The 18,471-nt window shown below is 46.2% G+C and overlaps 1 protein-coding gene across 4 annotated transcripts in view; it reads left to right on the forward strand.

The window, feature by feature from the left end:
• The window catches only part of ETS1 (ETS proto-oncogene 1, transcription factor), a 122,872-nt gene that overhangs the window by 90,956 nt on the left and 13,445 nt on the right, over positions 1-18,471 (forward strand). For 2 of the 4 annotated variants that reach the window (XM_084781557.1, XM_084781558.1), the window contains 5 exons: positions 141-260; positions 1,774-1,974; positions 4,700-4,777; positions 5,701-5,949; positions 10,104-10,364. In XM_084781557.1, the coding sequence (XP_084637683.1) occupies positions 141-260; positions 1,774-1,974; positions 4,700-4,777; positions 5,701-5,949; positions 10,104-10,364 (909 nt within the window). The remainder of the gene's footprint in view (positions 1-140; positions 261-1,773; positions 1,975-4,699; positions 4,778-5,700; positions 5,950-10,103; positions 10,365-18,471) is intronic. The other 2 variants (XM_084781559.1, XM_084781560.1) reach the window with 1 other exon arrangement.

The following is an 18,471-nucleotide window of genomic DNA, read 5'->3' on the forward strand; positions in this document are numbered from 1 at the left end:
TACTTGCTGTGATGAGGACATTAGCACAGTTCTTTCTCAGCTTGCATTCTCTGGTTTATTCACACCCTCCCATTCTTTATGAGTAGTTAATTACCTATGTGGTTTTTGTTTTTCATAGGCTGTTTTGTTTTTCCTTACAGATATGGAATGCGCAGATGTCCCACTGTTAACTCCAAGCAGCAAAGAAATGATGTCCCAAGCCTTGAAAGCGACTTTCAGTGGTTTCACAAAAGAACAGCAGCGACTGGGAATCCCAAAAGGTATACTTTTTATACTAGGAAAAGGGTTCACTAGGCCAGACCCTGTAGCTAGGCTGGTTTAGATTAGCCATCCTGATTTAGATCAGCAGTGACGGCCTGTGGCAGACATCCATGAAACAAAGGGACCAGAGATCCACCCTTTCCAGCTTGTCATTGCCATCTCGGCCTTAGGACAGTCTTCCCCGACCTGTCTGGACATCTCTGGGTCTTCGAGAACTTCCGGGGTAGGTCCCAGACTAGGCCAATTCAATCTGAACAGCCGTTGGCATCTTTATTTTGTAAAGTCCTCAAACAATTACAGCTTACAGAAAAGTTTGGAAGACTTTGTTTTAGGGGCCACGTGGGCTACCATGGACAAACCCAGGGAGCTGTGTTCCTTTAAATTTATACTCTGCTCTTTCCCATGTGCTTTGGCAAAGTTTGCCTGTGTGTTGGGTCTGTCCTATCTAAAAGGGCTCACTGAGAATGGAAAGGGTCTGGAGTTGTCATAGAGAAATGAACTGTGAATTGTCAGCTCCACCTACGAACGTTTCCTGGACAGTCAAGAGCAGGAACGCTGTGTTCTGTGTTGTTGTTGTTGTTGCTGTTGTTGTTGTTGTGAAAGTTGAAGGAATTCTGTCTATAAACCATACCTCTTCTACTGTGAAGAGAAGACTTCCAGCAGGGCCAGATTGAACCCTGGTTAGATCTTTAAGTATTTCTGTATATTTTTTTCCCTTCTGTTTATAACCTTGCCCCAAGCCCGGGTAGAGAACAATCCCAAACATCCTTTGAGGACCAGAAGGCAGAGCAAAGTGTGACTTCTGAGCCCTGGGTGTTTCTGCATCGCATGAAGTTACTTTTGGGTTCATGACATCAGTTATGTGGGCACTGCAGCCTGCGGCTACCTGAGCCCCTTTGGCTGTTGCTTACAGGTACAGCTCTGGCAAACCTCAGGTCATGTATGAAGATTATATGTCATCCCTGCTACTCAAAACGGGGCCCGTGACACATGCAGACCTTGCAGGGGATCTGACTAATGTAGTCACTAAGAATGACACTTGAGTGACTTACTGTTGCTAATTGTTGGTGATTATTGCAAAAAACCAAAGAAGCTAAGATCAAAATAATTGAGTATAAAAACCTCAAGTGCGCTGAGGAGTTGAGAGCAGGCAGAGGCATGTGCAATTTGTGGAAACCACTTTATGTTGTTACTACTGCCATTAAAGAAGGCATGTTCCCTTCTCTGGGGCTTTTTAAAAATGTTAATGGAAATAAGGGTGAGAGATGAGATCAGTGGAAGTCTCGGCCCTAATAAAAGCAGGGAGTTGTTGCTGGCTGACCACAGCTCCTCCTATCTGCCAAAATAGGGAATGTGGGGTGCCTGAGTGTGGGGAGAAGGGATATGCGAGGTGCTGGACAAGATGCTGCTCCCTCGGCCTGAAGATGACTAGAACCCTCAGCCTTGTTCCATCCCTTCACTGTCTCGTCCCCAGCCTGCCCTACCACAGCCTCACTTGGTCTCTCTCCTCAGACCCACGGCAGTGGACAGAAACCCATGTTCGGGACTGGGTGATGTGGGCTGTGAATGAGTTCAGCCTGAAAGGTGTGGACTTCCAGAAGTTCTGTATGAACGGAGCGGCACTGTGTGCCCTGGGCAAAGAATGCTTCCTCGAGCTGGCTCCAGACTTTGTTGGGGACATCCTCTGGGAACATCTAGAGATCCTGCAGAAAGGTAAATATGTGAGAGCAGGGAGGAGGGTGTTGTGTGGCATTTCTCTAAGAGTAGGAGAAACGCTGGTCCAGTTGCAGGATGCTCATGCTGCCGTGTGTGGGGATGTGTTTGGTACAGAGCGTGGCACAAAGCAAGAGCTCAGCACATGTTGGTTTAGCTTCTTATGTGCATTAGGGATTCATATTTTAATTTTTTGAAAAACTGTACTTCTTTAGCATCTTGTATGCAAAAATATGATCCACGTTAGTTTCTTATACCCAAACACTGTTTGAACGATCAGTTCTTGGATTTAAATAAACATGGATTTAAAAAGGAGATGTTTCCCCTATCCCCAGACAATTTAATATATATTCCCTTGATTTATAGTACATACCCTCTGGTACTAGGAGAATATAGCATCTCCAAGCTTATTAGCAAGACAAGTTTCTCTGCCACTCACCGGCTTGGGGTTATGGTAGTGTAGAATACCTTTTCCATTTGTAGCCAAAGCTAGGGGGTTATGTCAGGACATGGTGTTGCAACCTTGTAATGACACAGCCTCCTCTACTGGCCTCTTCTAACCCTTTTGGACCAAGTGACTCATGCCCCATAGCTCTGGCTCAGTATAGCAACAGCAGCAGCAGGCGGCAAACTTGGGTGGTGGTGTGCTTATTTTTCTGAAATTCTTCTTAAAATAAATTGCAGTTACCAGCAGTCAGCAGTACCCTGGAGCTGACTGTAAGCCTAGAAGCCTGCTGCCCTCTGTAACCAGGCCCACCCGGTCCCTGTGGTCACCAGCCCCAAGCTCTAGGCACAGCCTAAGGAGCAGGGCACATAGCTCATTCCATATAGTACTTTCCCTTGTTAAAGGGTGTGCCTCACACTCCAGGCCGAGGAGAGCCCCAGACCTGTTCCTCTGGGCACAGAAGTATGCTGTGCATTCCTTCTCCTCGGCTTCTTATTGAACATGACCAATGAACATAGCCATAGACTTGGTGCTTCTTCCTGTGGCTGCTGCTACTGAGGAGTGTTCAACAGCCCTAGTGACTGCACTGGTACTGACCCCTAGGCACTGACACGAGTGACCTGTTCATAAGAGGAAAAGAAAGATGTGGTAGGCTCCTCGTAAGAGCTGGTTTAACTGCCGGCTTCTGAACACACCAGCAGGTTGCACCAGACCATGAAACCGAACATAATCTGTTAATACGGTGCGTCTCTGAACTCTGACTGAATTCGCAGAGGATGTACCAGGAGCGTGGGGTGGTCGCACTCTGCCCCTGGCCATGGTACATGCATAGCTAGCTACCCTTGATTCCGAAGTGCCGCAAAATGTATCTCCTCTTGAAGTTATCTCCAATCAGCGACCAACACTTGAAACTTCGCTTACTTCTAAATCTGCTTTAATTTCACTTCCCGTCCTGTGTTCTTGCTGTGATACTGTGGCCTTAGAGGAGACTGCTGCCTCTAAGTCAGGATTAGACTGGAGTCCGTGTTTCTGCCGTGGAGTGCTGTCAGAGAATCGAGCTGAAGTAGGGTGTAGTTGAATATGTGTGAGAAGGCAAGTCCTGTCAACCTCAGCCGGAGTCCCATTGCTCCAGGCAGTAAAAATGCCTGTCTATGCATTTACATTTCTGAAGAGACGGTCAGAATGTTTGTACTCAGGACAGCGTCCCCTCTTGTGATCAAACCTAGGCACCGTGGCAGCCAGAGAACATAGTTGCTCGGGGTGGAGCTGGAGGCCAAAGGTGCAGGGGATGTTTCAATCTGATAAGGCGTTCAAGCAGAGTTTAATCATTTTATCTCAACTTAGAACCTTTTTTTTCTCTCTCTCTCTCTCTTTGAGTGCAGGCATAAACTTGTTTTCCCATCAGCCTTTGCTCTCAGCAGGCTAGCAGATACCTGAGGAAAAACCCGTATCAGCAGTCTCCCTTTACAATTGGTTTTTGCAAAGAAATATAGTCACGCTTTGTGCCGTGCCAACAGCGAGTGCATTTGGTCCCAGGGTAGCCAGAGGATCCTCATCCCACCGTGACAGTCTGCCTCTGATACACGTTCTTTCCATTCTTTTCCGGGTCCAAAGGAAGTTGGCATCTCGGCAGCCTGGATATGTTGTTTCTCTTACCTTACATAAGGCCTCACGGTTCACTGAGTGGAGTCACCTTACCAGTGTCCTGTTTCTTGTCTGAGCCTGAATTGAATTCCAAGAACAATGAGAAAAACAGAATTGAAAAAAACAAAAATCCAGACATCTGCAAAAAGAAAAAGAAAAAGAAAAAATAAAAATGGAGATATAAAACCCTCCTTGCCTAAAGACAGGAGTGTGTTTCTGGAATGGTTTTTAATTGATCGGTTTGAGCGTTAGGCGTTGACCATGGTCCTTGAGACATCCCCAGACTCAAGCCTGGAGATTCACTTCTCTGAAGGGGAACACCAAAACATCACAAATGAGAGCTGGTAGTGTTTTCTCAACCTTCAGTGATTATCCACTGGGTCCCCTTCCAAGATAAACGGATAAATCCCATTTCACAGCTACTGAAATGATACACTCAGCCATGCTTTTATGATCTCATCCTGAACTAAGGCTCCATCCAGGCAACCGAGACACCAACTCCTGTAATGGGCTTGCGGATTCCTTAGGGTAAAAAGGTTGAGATCTTTGGGATCCTTGTGTGTCAAGATCCCTGTCGGCCGAGAGTCACTTGGATGCTCCCTTTATATCACTCCCTCCCTGCTGTGTTTCTTACAGAAGATGTGAAACCCTATCAGGTGAATGGAGTCAACCCCACCTACCCAGAGTCCCGCTACCCCTCGGACTACTTCATTAGTAAGTGCTGTCTTCTGCTCTCCTTTCGCCTCTCCGATCTCTGTGAGAGGAAACTTAGAACGGCCCCCTTGTCCATGGTGACCTCAGATACTTTAATAATAATTCTATAGAAAGGAATAGTTTCTCAATTATATTCTGCTTTGTGTTATTTGCTTTATGACTTTTAGCAAGTACAGGCGTCAAGTTTGTATGTGTAGTTATCGGTCTACAAGGTTCCTGCAACTGGGAAGGAATACACCCTGGCTAGAATTTTGATCCTATTTAATCCCATTTGTGATAGTGATGGGAGTGGCCTGGGCTAGGAATTTTATTTTGGCCCACATGCTTTCTTTGCCTACTGTTAAAGATGACAGGATTTACTATGGAATCCTTCTGGAGACCATGAGTGACACATTCAGCATCACCTTCTATTATAGAAAACAAAACTCTTCTCTCCTTTTTAGTGTAAGATACCTTAGCACACTATAAAGATGGCTGGAGACAAAGAATACCATTGGCTTTCTGTGGCTCTGCCTTAAAGGTAGTGTTAAACAGGGGTGATGTATTGTTTTATCCTTTTGCTTATTACAGTTTTTATTCCAATGACAACAGTTACGTTCACTAGACATCAAGACCTTATCAAGAATGCCAGAGATGGTGAGGCACTGTGCATGCACAGCCTCATTAACCCTTCATCACCTTGAGTAAGAACCACTTAGCCTTATTTTACAAATCAGTAAATTAAGACCAAAAAAAGAAGGTATCTTGTCAAGGGCTACAGATAGCAAGTTGTGGATCAAGGTTGAACCCAAGTCCTTCTGACTTACTTTTCTTTTCTTTTTGAAGGGAGTCAGCTCACATCCCATGATGGGTCTTAGATAAGTAGTAAGGATTGCTTCTTTCCGGTGCCTGTGTCTCCAATTGTAAACGTTCTTCTTTTCTAGGCTATGGTATCGAGCATGCTCAGTGTGTTCCTCCCTCAGAGTTCTCAGAGCCCAGCTTCATCACAGAGTCCTATCAGACGCTGCATCCCATCAGCTCGGAGGAACTCCTGTCCCTCAAGTATGAGAATGACTACCCTTCTGTCCTTCTCCGGGACCCTCTCCAGACAGATACCTTGCAGACAGACTACTTTGCCATCAAGCAAGAAGTGTTAACTCCAGACAACATGTGCATGGGGAGGGCCAGTCGTGGTAGGTCAAATTTACTTTCAGATTCCTTGGGTGTACAAAATTACCTCACTGCATGAGTTTTTCAGGTCCCATTTTGCTTCCTTATCAGTCCTTTATTCATCAGTCTTAGCTCTTCCATGTTTGAGTGTGTAGACAGTAAGACCTTTCTGCCGTGTGATTTTTAGCTTTATCCAACATGATCATAAAGATCTTAGGGTCCATGATGGAGCTAAGTAAGACAGAATAATAAGCAAGTGTGTTATCAGGGTAAAATGGTTTGCCTACATGATACTTCTTGTTGGATTTTGAAAGACAGGCTGCAGTTTCTTTAAGGCAGTTTCTGCTTGGGATCGTAATCCTCTTGAAATTTGGTACGTGCCTCAGTGTTCCTCTTGGGACACACCTGGGTCTCACTGTAGAACCTGACTTGGCACCTGGGATGACCCTTGCTGCTCATCCTGGGAACTTAGCCACTTGTGACTTCTTCGGTTTGGGAAGATACAAGATGGTTAACCAATGGTTTATTTGGAACTGGTCATCAACAGTGTGGTGAAAGTGTGTATTTAGCTAGGGGACCAGGGAAAGAGGTGGCCACAGGCTTCCAAAAGAAAGTACTCTTCATGGCAAGGCTATTATAGTAATGATAAAACATTCACTGGCAGAGAAGTAAGTGTTTCAAAATAGGTCTGACCGACTTGATGCCCCAAAGGTAGAATGTACCCGATGTTTAAGATGAGGCCATGAGCATTCCGCTACCAGGAGCAGTGTGTTCACATTGTCTTGTTGCTGAGAAAGTGCAGTCTGTTCAGAGGAGGGGCTTCTTCATCCAAGAAGAGCCCACTCATTTTTTGAAAAGCTGAAAAACGACTTTCCTGATGGGAAAATGGGAAGGCATTATAAACAGGAAGAGCAGGATAGTGCTTCCCGCTCACTGAACGACTCCCCGTTTTACCTGTTCAGAGCTGTCCAAAAGGACCAGAGCCGAAGGTACAGGTACCCTGTGGCCACTGTGATCCATCCTCCTGTCACACTTCCTTCCAGCAAGCCTGCGGATAGCTATCTGGCCTTGCACAGGGCAAGTCCCTGCAAAATCGGAACTCAAATCGTCCTTCTTAGGCCCTAGGTTGTTTGTGTTTCAAACCAAAGGGAATGGGTGGGACCAGGTCTGTCTTCCCCTTTCTGCCTGTCTTTTATTTTTGGGTACATGTCTTATTTAAATACATACTCACAAGTGTATGCATCTGTGCACTTCTCACACCGCTTTCTTCTTTGTGGGGCTGTCTCTCCGTAGAGTTAAGAAGACTGAGTTGTGGGTTTGGGGTTCAGCTGTGTTGTAAATCTGGGTAGATCTGTAATCATATTGTTTTACAATTGTGGCTGGTTTGGGATTGGTGTCAGGGCCCCTCCCCCACTTTCCTTTTTTTGGCTCTTGGGTCCTTACCACCCCGTCATGCCCTAACTAACGATTATAAACCCAAATTGATACTTACTATAGACATCAGGTGTTTCTTTGTGGCTTCACTGTCATCCACCTCCTCCAAGCTCAGGCCACAGACTTAAGGGGAAGACCAGCTTGTGCAGGCCTGCTTGCTGCATGGTAGACATGCTGTAACACGGCTGGCCAAAGGGCCATTGATTCTGAGTGTTGTGATTGGTCTAGACTAAAGACATTACTGTTAGCTGACTATTAATAATCGTAGTGTTCAGATTCTGTGTTACAGTATACAAAGTACTCCTCTGTCCCACTCATTGGAGCTCTGAGGCCTGTCTTTGTGTGAGTCTTTTCTGTGGGTGGCTACGGGGCTCGCTGACTACTGCTCCGAGTGCTGTTCGGTGGACTCAGTAAGCTTTGGAAGGACCTTGCAGAGCCATTTCTCAGAAAAGATGGGCAGTGCTTGTTTTGGGGATGCTTGCCTCCTGGTTGAACAGAGCAGAACCGAGTGTCCGATCCTTTTGGATTCAAGTTGGTGTTTTGGAGAAAATACCCGTTAATGAAGGCTTCCAGCTCTTGGGTTGTGAAAAAGAAGTAAAATAAAGGCTGCTCTCTGCTCTAAATCACAAGTCTGAACCTAGTGGCATCTGGCGAGGCTGCGAGAGAGTAGTGACGCCTACTCTAGCACTTTTGCTAAATGAAGCTCTTTCAGCTCCTGGCCCGCCAAATATCAAAATGGCTGATGAGATAAGAGTGATTGCTAGAGGCTCAGGCGTAGAGAAGACCTACACATGGATGGCTCAGTGGGCAGCGCATCCTTCATGGAAATATAGGGTTCTTTCTTGGGCTTTCTGAGTGTGCCACAGAGAAGTTGAATGACAGCATCCATAGCTAGTAGGAGAAAGAAAACACCTTTTGTGAGATACTGGAGACATTTCTGCTATGCTAAAGAGGCTGGGGCAGTCTGTGTATGGACTGCTTCCCTGATGCATTTAATGTGACTTAAAAAATAGTAATGCCTGGGAGAGGGACCTTTAATCCCAGCACTCAGTGGGGCAGAGGCAGGAGGATAGCTGTGAGTCTAAGACCATCCAAGGCTACACAGAGAAACCCTGTCTCGAAACCGCTCCCCTCATCCCCACAGTAATGGAAAGGTACTAATGTGATGCAGGCTGGGCAGGCTGGGCCAGTCACTCCTTAGCCTCTGATTTGCTTTCTGGACATTGCCTTCCTTTGAACAAGTGACAGAAGGTAGAGTGAGGTATGGCATTTTTTTCTGTCTTAAGCAGTACAGGAGGGAGCGGAAGGGTAGAATGTCCATAGCAGTGGATTGCATTAGAAGCACTGGTTTATATGGACTTAGAAAGAAAGAAAGAAAGAAAGAAAGAAAGAAAGAAAGAAAGAAAGAAAGAAAGAAAGACAGACAGACAGACTGACAACTTTGAGAACAGTATCTTTCCTGAGTATTTAACTTTGGTTTGAGCAGCTTCTTATGTTTGAGTTGTGTTTTCTTAACCAGTGCTCACTGTCATGAAGGAGAAGACAAGCCAGAAGCACACTAATAAGGCACGTTTACTTCAGGGTTTAGCCAGCTTTGCACAATTAAGAATTGATTTGGGGGTATTTCTGCAGGCACATTTGTCATATCTTTCAATCTTTTGGCTTGTGCTGGACAGGAGTGGCCATCCTGTCTCTTGAGATATGCCTCCAGTTGCCCAAAAAGTAGCCGAACATGAAACACACAAAGAAAACATTCCTGGGAGCTGTTTTAGGTCTTTGATGTATTTATTTTCCTCCACTTAAGGTTTTCATATTAGCCTCTCTGTTAGTGGCGTTTTTTTTTTGCCTATGGAAATTTCCCCAGGAGTGATTGCACAACCCCAGCAGCTGTTTATAACCTGGTTTGGGAAATGGATGAGCTTGCATGATCTTGTGGTCAGTTCAGAATGCCTTAAGCAACTCACAGAGTGAAGGGTTTCTGACGCTGCCCTGGGCCTCAGCTCCACAGTCATCCCATCTTCCTGGTTGTGGAGCACTAAACTACTGGAGAGGGAAACCAATACTGTTTTCTGCCTAGGAGGGTGACAGCGAGCCTTGGCGGGTTTTGTTTGACTCTCCTTGAAGGCGTGGCGTAGCTTCTTCCTCTACTTGAGAGGGCATGAAGGAATCACTTAGTATTTGGGGGGGGGATTACTTAGAAAGTTAATACTTTAGTTCTAACGTCAAGGGAGGCCAATTTGCTCTAAGTCTTCTCATGACCAAAATATTTCACCAGTTTGGTCCTTTTCACACCATTTCATTTGTCTAGAGTTGAAAATAAGAGATTCAATCTGACCGGGCTGTTTTTTTTTTTTCATCAAGTCTAATGTATTCACCAAGACTAATATAATAACCAAGAATCTCTTGACAAGTACAAGATTCTACATTTCTGGCCTTAGAATTCTTGAGGTCCTCATCCTGTTGGGTCCATACAACAGATCAGAGGAATAGAACCCAACTTCCGGTCTAGGCTAGGAACTGTAAGCGGGCAGCGGCAGCATCTCTGGTATTTCAGCCAGGCCAACCTCCTTCCCCCTAGTGTAGACTCATGCCTTTTGGGACTCCTGTATCCCTGGGCCCTCTCTCCCTTCATCACTCTCCAGATCTGATTAGCAATCTGTCCTCCATAAGAGGGTTTTTTACAGTTGTTTTTTCCCCCAACCCCTCCTCCCTGCCCTCTTCCTACCTCCTCCTTTACCTCCAGGTAAACTCGGGGGCCAGGACTCTTTTGAGAGCATAGAGAGCTACGATAGTTGTGACCGCCTCACCCAGTCCTGGAGCAGCCAGTCATCCTTCAACAGCCTGCAGCGTGTCCCCTCCTATGACAGCTTCGACTCCGAGGATTATCCCGCTGCCCTGCCCAACCACAAGCCCAAGGGCACCTTCAAGGACTATGTGCGTGACCGCGCTGACCTCAACAAGGACAAGCCTGTCATTCCTGCTGCTGCCCTGGCTGGCTACACAGGTAGGCACCCAGCCCCGGTCTAGGTGGCTGTTTGCATGTTTCCATGGGCCAGGTCAAGTGTAAGGCACAGAGACCCAAGGGGCATCCCTTTTTCTCCTTGTGAGGAGTAGATGTCTCTGGAAGGTCTTTCAGGCTCAAGCCATTGTGCTTGTGAAAAGCCACTGAGTTTTGGAAGCCAATCACGTCATTTCCATCTCATGTTTAAGAGCATAGCAAGTATAACTTTTCAACTTCTTTCATATCTGGGGACCGTGATGATGGGGAGTTTCTAGAAACTGCCTCATGGATAGCAGAGGGGCTTTTGCTGGCCTGTGCTGGGGACGCCTTTCTAAATACAAAACTGGAAGCTGGCCTTCTCAATGACAGAGTTGAATGGCGTGCGTGCTGCAGAGTTCCACGGTGTGGTTCTCATAGCAGCTTGCTGTTTGAATTAAGGAACAGGGTTACAGGCCCTGTAGAGATCCGTTCTGGGCTTCTGCAGTAAGACACTTAACAACAACAGCAACAACAGCTACTACTACTTAGCTTCAGGATTGGTTTTCTCACGGGTGTGAAAACTATCATTAGAGTAGTAGTGATTTCAGAAAGAACCCAGAGAATGGATGAAGTTCAGCGAGCTTGGGCTTAGACAGAGAATCTCCTAGTAGAGCAAGGCGGTGGTTCACTGTTCCCATGAGCAGCAGCACATAGGTACCTTAACCCAGGAGCCCTGGAATGGTTTGCCTGAGGAAAGTCCAGGGAGAATTGAGTGATAATTGTGCTAAGCATCAGGCCCTTTTTGCAGGATTTGCAGGGCTTTCAAGTGCGTTTGAGAGGAGATTATGTTATATGTTAAAGTCTGTTAGTCAGATGTGGTCTGGCTGCTGTCCTCTTAAAATGTCCTTCGCCTGCACAGGTGAGGACTCTATGTGACTAAAGACAAACAGCAGACGCGGTGTCTCTGTTGACACACCTGTCTGATGTTAAAAGTATGCTAGGGTAGCCATGGGATTTTTCTGAAAATTAACTGATCTTTAAGAACAAAATTTATGTACTTAGAAAAATTACTCATCCTTCAGAGATCAAGAATGAACTCTCTATATTGCATCCCGCAAAGACCCTAGGGCAGTCACTGCATCAGCAGTGCCCAGGAAATAACTCTATGATTGGGAGTGGCAGCAAGGTCTGTATATAGGATCGTGAGACACAGACAACATTGAAGATATGTATTCTTTCTGAAATACCTTCACACCTTTTTTTTGGGGTGGGGGGGAAGATAGTAGGTGGGTACACTTCAGCGGATCCTTGTCTATTTGTAGAGAGCAGACCATTGGGAGATTTACTCATTCTTATGGAAGACACCTCAGATGAGAAAAAGTACAGAAAGTCTTTCAAGGTGTAGAGGAATGGCAGACTTCGGAGTTGGGGCTAGACTCTCAAGCTGCATGCAGTAGGATGTGATCAAGTGTGGAGGGAGAAGGGCTGCTTGGAAGGGAAAAGACAAGGCCAGGGCAGTGCTCAAATAATTGACAGTGCTCTTGTTTGGTTGTTGTTCAATAGTCTCTTTCCCTTCGTCCCTCCTTCCCTCCCTCCCTCCCTCCCTCCCTCCCTCCCTCCATCTTTCTCTCCCTCCCTCCCTCTCCGCATGGGATTGAGACCTTCAGTGAGTAGAGATGGGAAATGGATTATCGGTTAGCCTTCTCAGAGTCATGCTCTGTGAATTGAAAAAAAAAAAATTAAAGCATCTCTACATTTAGTTTCTGTTTCTTTACGACTGAATTGAGTCTTTCTCATACTCAAATAGTGGTGAGAACAATAGCCCAGAAAACAGAAGTCCCCTGAGCTCCCTCCCAGCTCTAACACACTGCGTGATTTTAGGCAAATTTACCTTGTACCTTTTTCTACTTTTAGTGAAGTAGAACTCTCCGCCCTTCTCTTGACAGTAGGAGATGTGTGAAAATGCAGCTGAACCAAATCAATTAATTAAATAAGTGCTAGACATTGTGCTAGACAACGTGAGAAGAAACCCCTGCTTGTAATAAGGTTATTATCTCAGCAAATGAGCACCAACTAGGTGTAAATAGGACGCCGCCCCTCCACCCCCAGCAGAGGCTTTCTGTTTTGTTCGGTGTATTGTAAGTGACCTTAGACTTGAACTAGAATCTCTTGTTGCTGTGGTGCAAATATTGGGATTTGTTAGGTGTGCGAGAGCAGAGCAGATTTTGGTGGTTTCCCCCATGCGTTTTTGTCTTTGGGGAACATTTCCTGCCTTCATTGCAGGTTCAACTGAGCTGTGGTCTCGTGGGCCCTTTTCATCTCAGAAACAGTGATTAAGAGGGGATGGAGCACACCTATCCTGCCCTGTCTCTTGCTTGAGGTGATGGCTGGAGTGTCTACAGACTGGTGTCTGGCTGTGTGCAGGCGTGTTAGGATGAGAGGACGTTTGAAAAGTACTTTGGAAAGCGGAAATCACGCTGTAACTGTTGGCAGTACTTTTGTCATGTTTATAAAAGTCACGCTGGTTTTCTATCTCTGGTTCTGGCCCCTTTAAGTCCTAAAATTCAATTGCTGCAGCTTGTGTGTGACCTACAGTAGAGACACTCAGACTTCTATACCATGACTACCTAGTCTGTACTACATGCATGTGCCTAGATGCACCTGGCCAAGAAGAGGCTGTGTCTTCCTGTCCTAGGCTGGGGCCTGAGGTTTCTATCCATATCGCATCCACAGGAATGCATTCTCCTTCTTCCTGTGATATCTTAGTTACTGCACTCACTGTAAAAGTGTGGAAATCAGTTAGAAATGGAATTTTCACACTCTCTTGCACAGTTACATTCTTCCTTCAAAGATAAGAAAATTGCATCAGCCTTCACTGGGCTCCCATGGCAACTTGTTAAATTAGGTCGAGATGTGGGGGCAGATAACATGGCTTGAAAGCCTGCCTGTTAGCTGAACGAAGAATACATCAAATGCAATGTTGGCTTCCGCCAGCATGTACTCCTTACCTTTCTGCTTACGGTTATCAAACCGATACAATCAGAAAGCTCCGTTTTCTCTTGTTCATAGACACATTCTGAACCCCTTCTAATTACAGCACAGAGAGCCAGCAGCCCGCTGTTTTCCGTATACCTTGTAGGCCTCAGGAAAAAAAATGCTGAGCACTCAGTCTGTGCTTGCATGCTGAAATAATCAATTTGTTATGATTATGGGTCCTTTCCTCCTAGGTCTAGCATAATGTCTAGCATTCATTTGTTTAGTTAATTTTGCTATGGAGGTAAGATAGTATACTGGATTATTATTACATAGTAGTTTCCTTTCCTCTCTATCTTTCTAGCCCCATGTTAGAGATGGTGAAACTGAGCACAAAGATCATGCTTTATCCAAGGGCAGATAGTTTTGTTCTGCAAGAAGGTAGCTCCTAAATGAATTTTAAACACTGCACGTCTTGCTTGAATGCATCATCTGCTCTTCATGTTAAGAAATGGGAATATTCCTACAGTCCTTGGGTATCTCCATGTCCTTGACAGAGGGATTAAGACCCAGGTGGCCTCTTGTCACTAGTTAACACTTCGTCCATGTGACTGAGAGTGTGGGGTTGGGTAGGGCTGGCTTCGGCTTCAGTACAGAGGTCTTGGCCCCTGCATCACCATTATTTGAACTTCATTCCATATTCCTAGTCACAGCTGCAGATAAGGGCCCATTCATATCCCTGCCGCAGGTGATACTCAGCTGACCTATGGTAATCCATATCTGGGTATATCATCACCCACTAAGCTGTAATTATGAAGGAAACAAGTCTCCTTTTCACCCAGAGCCTGGAAAAACTATGCCCAAAGCCATTCATTAGTGATCATAAATTAAATGTGTATTTTATATCCTCCCTCCTCCTCCTCCTCCTCCTCCTCCTTCTCTCTCTCTCTCTCTCTCTCTCTCTCTCTCTCTCTCTCTCTCTCTCTCTCTCTCCCCCTCTCTCTCCCCCCCTCTCTCTCTCTGATATCACACTAAAAGTAATCAGATTTTGAGGAAAAGCAACCCCAAATGTGTCCCGAGGGTCCCCTTAAATTGCCTTTCATCTGAATGAATTCTGTTCTGGCCATTTCAGACAGGAGGGTCAGTCTAAAGTCACACAGTAAGAACATCCATGGGTCAAGCCCAGAAACCTTGAGGTCTGAATACAGTTGAGTTTTAGGGTGTAGTAACCCAAAGCCATCAACAAACAACATTTGAGAAAACAAACAAAAGAAAGGCCTGCCAAGCTCTTCAGCTCAGGACGTGGCCTGTGATTTTGGCTTAGCACCTGCACTCAGTAGTCTTTTGGAGAAAACTAAGTTGCAAAATAATCTTCCCTTACTAGGACACAAAATGGTGACAGTGTTGGGGAGGCTTTTGATGAGCCCAACTTAGCAATAAGGAAAAGCGAGGTGGGTTGCTAAGTTCATAAAGTAGGTGCATCTGTGCAGATTTCAGACATTCCGAACACGGCTCAGGAAAGGTAGAGCTTTCTAACATGTTACCCTGCAGTAGGCTCCTGATGGAGTCCTTCCACGCAAGCACTGCTGGGAGAACACAGCGAGAGTTGGCTAGCATTGAGATAGGCCAACTTGTTGGTGTGGGAAGAGACCTTGGTTGCCCACACTGAGCATTAGTCACATTCCCAGAAGCCAGAGATGCTAGGTAACAATTTATCTGAGCTCCTTGTGTTGGGCAGGGCTGGTGCCAACTCCCAGGCTTGTCCCACTCTGACTGTGGAGTGTTCCTGGGCAGGGTAGGGAAGAAAGAGGCTGGGAACAGGAAGGAAGGGAGACCGTTTTCCTTCTTGATCTCAGATCACTGTGATGGACATGTTGCAGAGATGGGAAAGGAATCCTCCTGCCCAACAGCAGCCTGAGAGCAGGTCCCAGGCACTCATGTGGCATCCATTGGGTGCTTCTACAGAGTTCTGGGTTAGTCAGCATGCTATTCAGTTATAGTCAGTGGAGAATTACTTTGGAGTTACCAGGGAGGAAAATTCCCAGGAAAATTTGACCTGGGTAGGAGGAGAGCAGGTCTCTGCGGCCCGAAGTGCCAGTTCATGCCTCCTGCCTCGTTCCTGATGAGTGTGGTGGCAGTTAATCATTTTCCACCAGTAGAGGAATTCCTAGGGTTGCAGGGTGTGGCCATACCACCTTTGTTAACTTTTTGCTTCTGAATGTCTTAAAATTTTATGGGAGGAGTTGGTTCCCTGTTTCTGCTCGTAGTTCTGAAGGCCAGGATTGGGCGAGCTTCCTCAGACTCTTGGGCCCAAACTGCACAAGCTGCCTTTGGAGTTGCTTTCAAGTGTGTCTGAACCCCTGGCGTATTTGCACTTGAGACCTATCTGCATTTTAGATAACAGGTTTTCCTTCTTTCCTGGGGACAGCTCCCCTGTGTGATTTACAGAAGTCTCTGAGTCTCGTGATTTGGGGAGGGGGTGTCACTGTTTCTTTAACAAACTCTCACTATGCACGATGGTTGGGTGGCATCTGCATGGGAATTCCACTCTGAACTCCAGTGTGAAATGCCACCTCTTTGTCTTTGAAGCAGGATGTTTCCACTGAGCAAAGTGTAGGCTGTGTGCTGTGAGATGTCATCAGCACAAGTCTTGGCTGCCGTTAAGCAATGGTCTGGGAAAGTCCCTGTCACCTCTGACATGTCCCAGTTTCTCCAGCTCTGCCCCCCATCAGGTCTCCTTTTCGCTGTCCCTGTACTGGAGGAGAAGCCACTGCTCCCACAGCACAGAGGCTCAATTCCAGACACACACTCCCCTCCTTTCCACACGTTCCCCCGCCGCCCAAAGTAAGATTTGCTTGATGCCATGGCTTCAGTGACATCAGCATCCCATCTGCCATTCAAAAACGCCTTCGCGACAAAGACCACTTTAGGCACTTGAAGGATGGCCACTCTTAGCTGCTCCAACATGAGGCTACAAGCTGTAGGGATCATGAGCACAGGCTTGGGCTCTGTCACTGCCCAGCTGTGTGACATTGAGAGATTTCACAGCTCTGAGCCCCATTTTCCTTGTCTGAAAAAAAAATGGTAGTAATAAACAGATCCCGTCTCATAGGCACGTGAGAATTAGTGAATACATGGTGTCCCAAAGAACAGTGCTAGGTACCTAGGAGGTACACTCAGGCTGGCCGTTCATTCTCACCCTGTATTTATCTCTGACCCTTTCAGCTTTGCAGTACAATTCTAGTTCTTTGAGGTCAGGAGATATATTTCCCATATAGAATTCCAGTAACTGCTGACAACATCAGGGGGCAAAGCAAGATCCTTGTCAGTTAGACCTCATATGATATGCTGCCCAGTGTGCTGCGTGTGTTAAGCACTTACTATGGCCTGGAGTCTTTCATATAATAATACTTGTCAACTTTGCACAAAATCCAGACACAGAAGCTTCTGTCTTTCTCATTGTACAAGTGTGGGGTTGATTTTGATGTCTAGACCAAAGCCACGGAGCACACAAGATGCTTCCTGAAGTTTCTCATGTTGTCTAGCTAGCAATTAGGAAAATGTCCAACATAGTGAGAAGCAGATAGAAAGAGATGGTTAGCTATGCAAGCTATGTGTGTGGGAGCATCTCCAAAGACAAAGACGGAGCAGGGAAAGAGGCAGGGAAGCCTCTAGAACATACTTCGGTCCTGGGCAGAAGGTGGTTTGGTTAGGATGTGAATCTGTTCTGTGTGCATCTCAGCCTCCAAAATGGTCCAGCCAAGCTGGTAGAGAGTCTTTTGGTCATAGTTGCTCAATAGAAATACCTCTGTGTAGTACAAGTCTAGGCCTAGGTGTCCCTTGCTATGCTCTGTCCCTGGTTGTAATAGTCCCCAGGAGTCCTGGCCTTGATGTGGACATGGTAGAGGAGGTCTATTTTGTTCCCTGCAGCAGGACACCTGAGCAGCAGTTAGTGACCCAACTACAAAGGTAACAGCTTAATAACCTAGCATAGCTTTCCTGTCTGGCCCAGTGTAAGGCACTACTCAGGATTGTGTGTCTCCATGTGCACTGTGGCCCACAGTGGGCTCCGAGGTTCTGTGCATAATGTTGGCTATAATTAACCCAGTGGTGTGACTCACATCTCCCTGATAGATAAAGAGAGTGAAAGTTCTCCTAGGATGACTGAATTCGAAAGTTTAGACTCTGAGAGGAGGGTAGTACCCAAAGTATTTAAGAGGGTGCCAGAACACAGCTATGCATGCAGGGAGCTTAACCTTCACACTGGGTGGAGCCCGTTCTTGAGAAGGCCTTCCCAGGTGTCTTCTCTGGCCCTAGTTATTCAAAGGTGTATAGCAAACCAAGAGTGTGGGTTTTTTTCTCCTGTAGCTCCCGGATGCTGCTAATATTGTTTTTCGTGTTCCAGTGCTATCTAGCTACAGTGCCCTATACTTGAAGGCTGTTCAGAAATTAGTTTTGGCTAAGTGCCTGTGAGAGCTAGTACACACGAATGCTCACTAGGATATAATGCCTCCCAGACTTAGAGTGGGCCGGACTATGGTCCGCATCCCTAAGATGAAGAGGAATTTCTTTTCCAAAGTTGAGTCAGTCCCAGAGATGGACTACCAGAGTCACTTACAGAGCTGGAGTCCTGGGCTCACACTCCTGATTGGTCATTCATTTTTTCCTTTTCTGCTTACCTGGGTACTCAGAGCAAGATGTTTCCTTTAAGGTATTTGCATAGGTTAGGAAAACAACAACAACAACAACAACAACAACAACAGTATGCTGGTTTATAACACAGTTCCTCCTCCCTAGCCCTGACCCTAGCTAAGCCCTCTCTAGTGGCTTCTTGAAAGGCCTATTCCCTAGAAAACAGCAGGAGGCAAAGGCTGTAAAGAAACCCACTTCCTGACTGGAGACTCACAGACTGGTCATGTAGTTCATGTGCAAGTTTGGCTGCACGTGGTTTGACAGTACCTGTGATGGGCTTAGAGGAAAAAGGGTAGCTGCATCTAAACTTAAGATTAAAAATGGAGGCGGCCCCTTTAAGAGAATGGGAGCCTTCTGGTTTTGCCTGCCACTGCCCCCACTTGTGGACACTTGAACAGCAGGCAGGTGTGCAGAGCCTCAGCAAGAACAGAGGTCTTTCCTCATACATTAAAAATGTGTAACTGCC

This window comes from Acomys minous (assembly GCF_964271855.1).
Source record: "Acomys minous genome assembly, chromosome: 5".
Classification (NCBI taxonomy): Eukaryota; Metazoa; Chordata; class Mammalia; order Rodentia; family Muridae; genus Acomys; species Acomys minous.